Here is an 11,972-nt window from a genome sequence, read left to right as displayed (position 1 = left end):
GAATTTGCAAAAATTTAAAATCTACTTTTCATGGATGAAGTCTTCAACTTTTCATGGGTAACTTAAAGTCTACTTTTAACCTAACTTGGAGACAACTATGATGAATTCAACAAGGCTTTATAACTCAATGGGAACTACTCTTCTATAAGATTAAAGATTAGTCGATGTTGGTACGATGAATACAAAAATATTTAAATTATATGAGAATTTAAAATTTTTAGGAATAATAATTGTTATGACCGTCCCCTCAGTCCATCTATATGAATCTCAATGTATATATTTATTATGGACTTGTCCCATATGTGAGGCCCATTAAATTGAAAACATATAATTCTTAATATCATGAGTAGGGGTGAGCAAAACTCGACTCGACTCGAAAAAATCAATTTTTTTACTCGACTCGATTTGAAAAAAACTCGATACGAATTGAGTTCGAATTGTAATTTCATAAACTCGGCTCGAATCGAAAAAATTTCAAATTCAAATCGAGTTGTATTTTACAACTCGAATAACTCGAAATTTTTAGTAATTAGTAGATTGATTTTCAAGTTCAAGTCGAAGTTTAAGTTGAGTCCCTCAACTTTATATGGTATATGTAAATCACATATGAAAAAAATACAACAAATGTATATATGGTGTATATGATTATAAAAATTAGAATTAAATAATTTAAAAAATACACCAAGTAGAAAACGTACTAAAAGTGCATGACAAGTGATGAAAGTCTCAACAACTTGTTTAAAGTACTTGGTGAGAATTTCCTAGCAAATAAGTAGCAAACGTCCACTATTCTTCCATTATAATAGCACTGTGTGGAGCTTCTTACGTTGTTCAAAAACTCTTCTGTTACGTCCTCTCCACGGAACCTATTTGGATGAGGACCTCCCTTGGACCAATCCACGTACGTCAATGTTTTATACGCAATTCGATCGGGAAACTTCATGTCCACAAATGTTGGTAAGTAATGCTCGTCCCCGTAACATTCGTTCTTGCAATACAGCCAGAAAATGGGGAAATATGTTTTGTCGGTGATTACTTCGACCGCAAGAAACCGATCGATCTGAAACCATTGAGAGCCTTTTCTCCATTGCTCCAGATAGATCAACGGAGCCATGTTGTTGTTGTATCTGCCACGGCCGACGGGACTTGGTAAGTCGTATGACTCGACGAAGGATTTGTTTGAGCGGATGAGATAATCGTAAACGGTAGAGAAATTGAAGAGAGGGATACATGATTCCGAAAGAAGAACAAAACGTTCGTTGGTGACGTCGAGCAATGCGTTTGCTAACAGACGGCGTTCCGCTTCCACCATATTCATTTCTCCCCATCTAGCTATCTACATTAATTCATGTCAGTGTTAATATCAATGTTATAAGCAGGTCCATCCCAAAAAAATATATGGTCTTGTGCTATTTTTTAGAAATGAAGCCTCTAAAATATTTTATAATAAGGTAAAATTGTAAAATACCAAAATTTAAGAAGATTGAAACTATGATGGACGCAAGTCAAAATTATTTTCCGTTAAACATCATAAATTTAGTGATTTTTTAGGTAGAATTTATTACGATTTAATTCTTGAGATAATAAGGGAGAAAATTAGAAGGTTTTTTTTGGTTAAATTTTGTCAAGGAAAAATAATTATTTCTAGGTTAACATATCATTTTTCAAAGTATAGGCCCTAAATTTTGGGACCCTGTGACATATCACATGCTATACTTGTCAATGGACGGGTCTGGTTACGAGAATAGAATGAACACAATCAGTGAGTTAAATGAAACTACGAGAATCATATAGACATTATGATAGAATTAGCCCCTAATGTTTGTATGAATGGTTAATTTGGCCTCTATTCTTTTTTTAAGAAAATTTTAACTCTCAACGTTTAATTTTTTTGTAAAAGTAGCTCATGGTGGATGGAAATTATTAGTTGAGTAACAATCAATACATGTTGTTAATATGACATTTTCACATGTGTTTATTTGGTGATGTGTCACGTACCATATCATTACTCTAATTACGTAGCATGTGACGCGTCATTACTTTGGGTGATGTGACATGCGATATGTCAACGACTAAGTATATTTAAAAATATCATATCAACAACAACATGCATTATTTTGACTAAAAATTAAAACGATAAGACAAAAATACTTCAAAAAACAAGGACCAATATGATCAATTTATACAAACATTAGAGATTAATTTTATCATTATAGCGATGAGATACATAAAAATAGAATTGAAAGAATGAAAAACGGTAAAAAGGGTGGAAAAGAAAGGGATGAAACAGACCTTACTAGGAATCCAGCGACCGTGAAAAACCGAAGACTTTGGCATTAATTCAACGAAGGAAGGATCAGAATGAACGTAGATGGAATACAAGCCTTCATGTCCTCTAAAGAATTTCTCCCAAAGTGGAGCTAACAACACTCTTCCTCTCGTCAAGAACATAAACGCCACTTTCTGGATTCGTCTATCCGGAAATTCTGGAATTTTTGGAACAAACGATGCCCTCCAAAACAACTCCTCGTCCGTCATGTTGTGCCTAGTCCCCGGCGATTCAAACAGTTCCTTCACGCAATACCTGCATGGATGAACGCAAAGTTTTATGTTAATGCAAACTTCTAAAATTTTGTAAACAAAGAAAACGTATGGATGTTTTATCGTCCCTCTTCGATCCATCCTTGAATATATGATAATTTGGAACTTTTAGAGAGCGACTGCTTCAGTCGTCCCCCTTCAGTCCATCCCTGAATACCTGCGTTTCCTCTTCATCTTTTTAATCGGTGGCGAAGGAGTATGATGTTTTGCCACCGGAGAAGCTGGTTGAACAACGGCATCCTGCATTCTGCTCGTGATATGGATGTTCGAGGGAACGGCAGGGAGAGTCGTAGACAGTGGCGGAACGGAATCACGGAAGACGGAGAGTTGATTGAGTTGGAAATCCATGGAGCCATCTTTGAAATAGAAGAAGCTGAGAGTGATCCCTATGCCCAAGCCTAAACCAAAGAGGATGAAATAGGAAACGATGTCGCGGAACTGGATAGGTGAATTGGGCAGCTTGGTGGCGGATATTGGAGAACGCTCCACCGTAGTTTTCTTCATTGTCAATGAGTAGATTGTCATCGTCGTCGTGATGGTGTCAACATGAAGTTTTTTTTTCTTTTTCTTTTTGTCTCTCTTTTTTTTGCTTTTAATATTGAGAGATAGAGAGAAAAACAGGGACCTACATATTCTTTTGAGTTACGAACAACACTCCAAATCTTCTTCGGCTCTCTCTCAAATGATTGTTTTAGTCAACGGCTAATATTGTACAATAATTATAGCTTAATTACACCCAATTAAACCTATAAATTTCCAACAATCAGTTGGTCTAGTGGGATGAGGTACTAGGTCCCTTAAGCAAGGTTAGAGGTTCAAATTCTAGCGTTTGCGAATGGAGCAAACTGAGTTGGGAGGGTCGCCCTCACCTCACCTCTGAGGTACTAGATACCAGTAATTAATTAAAAAAAACCTGTGAATTGAGGTAGCTTGGTTGTGCTTAATCCATATATTATTAAATTCAGAGTTATTTGTAGTTTTTAATCAAATATATATGATTTGACCACTAAAGCTATTACAACCGAATCATATTTTTTAAACATAATTTTTTAAATATTAATCAAATTATAATATGATAATGCAAAAGCCCAATTACAAACGGTTTAACTTTAACCATCTAAATTAAGATAATCACTCATTTTCTACAATTCCCTTTACTAGCTAGGGATGTAAAATCGTGTAAAATCGGGTAATCGTTCAGGTTTCAATCAGATCTAGTCAGTTCGAGTAAAATCGAATACATGTCAAGTCAGGTAAATTTGATATTTAGACTCAGATCAAATTAGGTCGGGTCATTTTCAGGTTGATTTGACACCAGGTACAGTTCGGGTTCAAGTCAGGTTACTTTCAGTTCGGATCGATGTCAGTTCAGGTCAAAACAGTTCAGGTCTAGAGCAGATAAAGGCCAGGTTAATTCAAGTTCAGATGGATTTCAGGCGAATTTCATTCAGATCGAGTGACGTCATTGGCATATAAAATTCAAGTCGGATCTTTATCAGAAACGGATTGAGTTCAAATCGGGTCAATTTTTATTTTTGGATTAATTCTTTTCGTCTTTCGCGAACGTTGAATTGCAATTTGTAATTGTATATGATTTAGAGTAGATTACTAAGAATATAAATAATCATGGATCAATTTTATGAAAAATATAAAATTAAGGACTAAATTGAATAAATATGAAATTACAAGTAAAAATTTAAATAAATTAAACAACACGAATTGATGAGAGACCAAATCGAAATAATTTTAAAATATGAGGTTGAAATTAATATAAAAAGTACTAAATTATACACATTTAAAAAGTTACGAGCCAATTAAAAATATAAATAAGTAATAAGTATGAGTCAATTTCAGATGCTAATATAATTTTAAGCACTAAATTAAATAAATATAAAATTACAAATAAAAATTTTAAAAAATTAAACAACACAAAGGGATCAAATCAAAATAATTATAAATGTGAAGAAATTTTTTAAAATGGACTAAATTACATTCATTTCAAAAGTTGAGAAAAAATTGAAACAATTATAATATATATATATATATATATATATAAACTATATATATTATGTATAAAGTATATAGTTTATATATAAAGTATATATATTATATATATAAACTATATAGTTTATATTTATATTATTATATACAATATATAAATTATATATATTATGTATAAACTATATAGTTTATTAATATAAACTATATAGTGTTTATATAGTTTATATATATTATATATATAAACTATGTATATAAAATATATAATTTATATTTTTATCATTATATACTATATATACCATGTATAAACTATAGAGTTTATATATGAACTATTTTACTATATATAAACTATATAGTTTATTAATATAAATTATATAGTTTATATATAAATTATATATGAATTATATTTAAATATATACAATCTATATTTATATATTATGTATAATTATAAATTATATATATATATATAAAGTATATACACATATATAATAATATAAAATATAAGTATATTATATATATATATAAAGTATAATTATAAATACTAAAGTATATAAGTATATAAGTATATAAAGTATATACACATATTTTATTTTTTTTAAAAATAAATTATTAATAATATTTATATATGCTTTATACTAAAACTTTATATATATATACTTATACTTTTTAGTTTATATATATATATATATATACACTTGTACTTGTACTTTATATGTATATATACTTTATATACTTTAGTCTTTATAATTATACTTTATATATATATATATATATATAATATACTTATACTTATATTTTATATAAATTATATATGCATATATACTTTATTCTATAACTTTATATATATATATATATATATATATATATATATATATATATATAAAGTTTTAGTATAATATATATATATACACATATATAATAATATAAAGTATAAGTATATATATATATAAAGTACAATTATAAAGACTAAAGTATATAAATGTATAATATAAAGTATATAAAGTATATATACATATAAAGTATATATATATATATATATATAAAGCTTTAGTATAAAGTGTATATAGGTATATAATAATATAAAGTATATAAGTATTAAATATAAGTATATAAGTATTAAATATAAAATATATAAGTATATATATATATATATACACTTATAAAGTTTTAGTATAAAGTATATATACTTTATGGTTTATATATATACTTATAATATACTTATACTTTATAGTTTATAAGTATTAAATATAAAATATATAAGTATATACCTTATATATATACTTATATATTTTATATTTAATACTTATATACTTATATTTAATACTTATATACTTTATATTATATACTTTATATTATTATATACCAATATACACTTTATACTAAAGCTTTATATATATATATATATATACTTTATATACATATATATACTTTATATTATATATTTATATACTTTAGTCTTTATAATTATACTTTTTATATATATAATATACTTATACTTTATTGTTGAGTTAATCGATCGATGGAATCGGCCAAGAGGGGGTGAATTGGCAATTAAAATTTTGGTGGAAGCTTTTGCAGAAAATTGAAAGTAATTGCACAACGATTTACAGTGGTTCAACTTTCTCAACAAAGTCTACGTCCACTACCTTAGCTATCCACACTAAGGATTTTCCAACAAATTCACTAATTTGTTCTTTCTTTTGAGGCCAAAGAGATAACCTTACAACTCCTCAAGAATTATACCCCAATTCTTGAGAACACTCTTTCTCAAAGAGAAGATTACAAATTTCGCAAACTTACAAGAAAACCTCACAAGGTAAGATGTTTGCACAATTCTAGAACAAAGAAAGAACACTCAAGAATATATATAATTGAGCACAATAAGTGTTCTTTAAAGCAAAATGAATATTGAATGAAAAATAGGCTTGAAATGCTCAAACTTGAGGTTTGATGCTTTCTCTTTGATTCTCTCTTGATTCTAGTTGCTTGATGTTTCTTGTTATTGATCAATGGCTTCTAAGCTTGTTTAAATACACCTTGAATCACTTCTGAACGTTGGGGATCATTAATAAAGTTATAGGAGCCGTTTAAGTGTGAAAACAATTAATATTTCTGCTTGGAGCGTGGGGGGAATCGGTACCCCCTCATGGGGAATCGGTTCCCTAAGTGTAAAATTAAAATATTTCAACCGTTAAACAGGGGGAATCGGTACCCCCTTGGGGGGGAATCGGTTCCCTCCGAGCATTCTATTTTTCTCGGAGCCAAACCATTCAGGGGGGAATCGATACCCCCTTAGGGGGGAATCAGTTCCCTCTGAGCAATCTGGAATTTTTGGCTTTAAAATGGTTCAAAATATTTTGTAAAATTGTTTTGAAATTATTTTAAGATTAAAACTTAATTTTACACTTGAGTAAGGATTAAAAATGACAGTTGAAAGATTTGGAGTAATATTTTGATATTCGAATAATTATATCGAATATACTTAGAAAATATTTTTGGAAAATCTTGAAATTCATTTAACTTAATTTGTTATATTGAAATATCAAAATGTTTTCAACAATCTCCCCCTTTTTGATATAACAAAACATTTTAGTAATTTTAAGATTTTATTTTGAAATCAAGTTTGAAATTACTCCCCCTTACTTTAACACTTCTCCCCTTTAAAACAATTTTAACATTTCTCCCCCTTTTTGTTAAATCAAAAAGACTTTTAAAAGATTTTAAACAAGGTTTTGAAATCATTCAGCCAACTGATTATATATATAGATAAATAGCTTAAGCTGCTAAGATCACAATTAAGAGAAACGTTAGCCATTAGTTTCATAATCAATATTCATAAACATGTAATGGATAATTGGTCATATATGTCTAAAGATGCAAAATAAACACGAAATCCAAATCAAATGTATTAAACATAAGTTCGAACAACAAAAAATAAACAATCCAAAAACATTCAAAATGTTTTAACAATTTTAAGTTTTAAATTCAAACCAAACACAACTAAAACAAAGCAAGATTTATTCATCCATAGAAGGATCAGGAGGAGGAGGAGGATATCGAGCTCTCATCTCAAGAGAGAGTCCATCCAAACGATCGTTCATCTCCCGTTGTTGAGCTCCCAAGGAAGTGAGTTGGGACTCAATGAAAGAAAAGCGTGATTCCATGGATGCAGAATGTAAGTTAAATGTCTCCATAAAAGATTGAAAATAGGAAGGCATTTGATCCGCTTGTTGTGCTTTCTCCGCGGGATGATCTGGTTCGTCTTCATCGTCAGAATCGTCATCAACTGCTGGTGGTGCTTGTGAAGAACTAGCTCCCGGAGTAAGTTCAACAGATCAAACCCATACACCGGTTTCTTTATCATTGGTCCATCCCGATCTCATTAAGGAAAGAAGATTGATTTGTTTTAAGAGGAAAAGAGGCATCTACACCAACTCTAAGCTCGGCTTTAGAAAAAAGATTACTCAGAATGCAACCATAAACTAGAGAAGAACAAAGTTTATTATTTGGAACTAAGTTTATGGTTTCAACAATTTCAGCAAAAATAATCTCAGAAATATTTATTTTAATATTGTTTTCAAAACAATGTAACCACCAAAGATCCAAAGCTCTAAGAGTAGAGTAACGACCTCCGGATGGTCGAAACCACCAAGTGATCATTAGATGAAGAAAACGCTCATGAAGATCTAAGACACTTGCACTATCCCTTCTTTTATATCGAGAACCTAATAACTATTTTTCATTAGATAAACCATCATTATCTAATCCTAATGCATTGGCTATGTAAGCCGGATCAAGATAGAAGTATTGTCCTAGAAGGTAGGAACGAACTCCTATGGTTTCAGATTGATTTCAGTTTTTAATACAAACAACATTAGAATAAAAGATACAAACAAGCTGATGGTAAACCTTAGGTTCAAAATCACAGAGTTTATCAAATTTCCATTCTCGTAAGATAGGAAGATATATAAAATTGATATCAATCATAGCTTGAAGAGATGGGATACGCTCTTCTCTAATTTTATACGAGTCAAAATACTGATAATACAAAAAACGATGATTTCTAGGACCAAGTTGATTGAAGCACGAGTTTTGGATAGTTAAATTAAGGTCAATGGGATTAGGAATAAGATTTGGTGGGATAGGAGGAGGATTTGGAGGAGGGTTTGATTGACGGTTTGAACGACTAGACCTAGCTCGTTTTAACATGGTTTAAGAAATCAGAATAGAATGAATAACCTACAATTTAGAAAAACACATGTATGCAATTCAATCAATCCCAAAACTCAATTGAGTCCTCAATATTTCAAGGTTCTCTAAAACAAATCTAATGGGCAAAGTTTTGAAAAATATTAAAAATATTAAAAATAATGTTTGAAAAACTATAGTATGTATAGTTAACATGTAAATAACACAATTAAATTAAAACACAACAATTTAAAAAAATATATTTTTTAAATATTTCGAAAATTCAAAAATTATTATTTGAAAAGTTGTGAGATTTTGATGAAATTGGTTGTAAAATATAGTTTCTAAACACTAAACAATCAATGCACAATCATTATTTCAATCTAGAACTAAGTAAATCTAGTCCTATGTTCAAAAATTGACAACATAGAAGTTTTAGAAAAATACCTTGAAGATTTTCAGATTTTGTGAGAATGTGATGATTTTTACACTAGTTTGATGATTCCAACAGGTTTAGGAATTGAAAGATGAAGAGATTTCGAATAAAAATCGATGTTTGAAGCAAAGTGGAGATTTTGAGTGATGGAGAGAGTGAGAGGCGACAAAGAAGAGAAAAAGAGATAAAAGAGGAAAAAGGGATTCTGGCCGAGTATATCCAGAACCCTTGGGGGTATCAATTCCCCTAAGGGGGAATCGGTTCCCATTCAAAGGGGGAATTTATGGGGGTATCGATTCCCTCTGCCCTATAATTCAAAAATCTGTATTTTAAACCTTCACAAATGCTAAATTAATTTGCTCTAGTGGTATTGGCATCTCATATATAGAAAAATTAATTATGTTCAATCAAACAATTTATCCTTAAACTACATTTGAACATAAAATTAATTTTAACTAAGAATCATAAACTCCCCCTAACTAATAGCAAAGAATGCAATCAAAAATTATTATTATTATAAACATTTTCCATTTATTCTAAAAGTGTTACAATTGATTTAAACACTAAGTGAAGATAGGTCAGTTAAACCTAATTCTCTCTTAAGTGTCTAAGATCTTTCTTTGTCTAAAGGTTTTGTAAAGATATCCGCTAATTGGTGCAAAGTATCAACAAATTCTAGAACTACCTAATTTCAATGTGCTTAGTTCTAGAGTGTTGGATGGGATTTTTAGTGAGACAAATAGCACTAGTATTGTCACACTTGATAGGAATAGTACTTACATCAATTCTATAATCAAAAAGTTATTGTTTCATCCATAACACTTGTGCACAACAACTACCGGCTGAAATGTATTCAGCTTCAGTGGTAGATAAGGCAACACAATTTTGTTTCTTTGAAAACCAAGAAATCATCATATTTCCAAGGAATTGGCAAGTTTCGGAGGTGCTTTTCCTATCTAATATGCATCCTCCATAATCCGCATCAGAGAAGACATGCAAGCTAAAGCTAGAGTCTCTAGGATACCAAAGTCCTATACTAGGAGTGTCCTTAAGGTATCTAAAGATCCTCTTAACAGCTAGTAAATGTGATTCTTTAGGACATGACTGAAATCTTGCACATAAGCAAACACTAAACATAATGTCGGGTCTACTTGCAGTTAGATAAAGCAATGAACCAATCATGGATCTATATAATTTAACATCCACACATTTACCTCCTTCATCCAAGTCAAACTTTGTAGAAGAACTCATTGGAGTGGCATAAGTTTTCCCATTTTCCAATCCAAATTTCTTGAGCATATCCTTGACGTACTTAGCTTGATTGATGAAGATGCCATCTTTTCTTTGCATGATTTGGAGTCCCAAGAAATATGAGAGCTCCCCCATCATGCTCATCTCGAACTCACTTTGCATTAGCTTAGAAAATTCTTGGCAAAGAACATCATTAGTAGAACCAAATATTATATCATCAAAATAAATTTGAACTACTAATAAATCTTTATCTTTTCTCTTTTAAAACAATGTAGTGTTAATCTTTCCTTTTGAAAAACCTTTTTCAATTAAAAAATTTGACAATCTTTCATACCAAGCTCTAGGAGCTTGTTTTAAACCATAAAGTGCTTTTGTCAATTTTAAAACATGATCCAGATATTTTGAAACTTCAAAACCTGGAGGTTGTTCCACATACACTTCTTCTTTTATAAAACCATTTAAAAATGCACTTTTAACATCAATTTGATATAATTTGAATTCATTGAAACATGCAAATGCTAATAACATTTTAATTGCTTCCATCCTAGCTACGGGAGCATATGTTTCATCATAGTCTAAGCCTTCTTCTTGAGTATACCCTTGAGCAACAAGTCTAGCCTTGTTTCTCACAATATTACCACTTTCATCAAGCTTATTCCTAAACATTCATCTAGTACCTATAGTAGATTTATTACTAGGCCTTTCAACTAATGTCCATACTTTACTTCTCTCAAATTGATTTAATTCTTCTTGCATAGCCATAATCCAATGTTCATATTTTAATGCTTCTTTGATGTTCTTAGGCTCTATGCATGAAATAAATGCAACATAATTACAAATATTTCTAAGAGAGGATCTAGTTGTTACCCCTTTGGATGGATCACCTATAATCTCACCATCCTTGACATAGTTATACTCTCTTGGATAAGATACTTCCCTATCTTCAATGGTTGGATTCTCGAGAGGATCATGAGTTTCCTCATCTTTCGTTTCTTCCTTTGATGATGATTCTCCAACGTCATGTCTAACGTCATTTGCTTGTACAATACCTACATCATTATTAACACAAGAATCCTTCCTCGGAAGAAGATTATCATCGAAGACAATATGTATAGACTCTTATACAACTAATGTTCTTTTATTAAATACTCGATAAGCTTTAGAATTTAAGGAATAACCCAGAAAAATTCCTTCATCATTTTTAGCATCAAATTTACCAAGGTTTTCTTTACTGTTGTTTAAAACAAAACATTTACATCCAAAAGGATGAAAATAGCTAATGTTAGGCTTTTTATTTTTGAAAATTTCATATGGAGTTTTCTTTAAAATTGGCCTAATCATTACTCGATTTACAATATAACAAGCGGTATTTGTGGCTTCTGCCCAAAAATATTTTGGCAAATTATTTTCACAAAGCATGGTTCTAGCCATTTCTTCTAAAGTTCGATTTTTCCTTTCAACAACTCTATTTTGTTGAGGGGTTCTAGGTGCTGAAAAA

General features: G+C 30.2%; 1 protein-coding gene across 1 annotated transcript; it reads right to left on the bottom strand.

The window, feature by feature from the left end:
- Nucleotides 1-697: 697 nt before the first annotated feature.
- Nucleotides 698-3,126, bottom strand: LOC120125008 (glycosyltransferase BC10-like). The gene is made up of 3 exons (XM_039143531.1): nucleotides 2,759-3,126; nucleotides 2,293-2,584; nucleotides 698-1,336 (listed from the first exon to the last, which is right to left on the bottom strand). Exons 1-3 carry the CDS (start codon nucleotides 3,124-3,126, stop codon nucleotides 698-700), a joined length of 1,299 nt encoding a protein of 432 aa, XP_038999462.1.
- Nucleotides 3,127-11,972: the final 8,846 nt, after the last annotated feature.

Source organism: Hibiscus syriacus, unplaced genomic scaffold (assembly GCF_006381635.1).
Source record: "Hibiscus syriacus cultivar Baekdansim isolate YM2019G1 unplaced genomic scaffold, ASM638163v2 tig00110429_pilon, whole genome shotgun sequence".
In the NCBI taxonomy this organism is placed as follows: Eukaryota; Viridiplantae; Streptophyta; class Magnoliopsida; order Malvales; family Malvaceae; genus Hibiscus; species Hibiscus syriacus.
The sequence above is the reverse complement of the archived record's forward strand: the minus strand, read 5'-3'. Positions and strand labels throughout refer to the sequence as shown.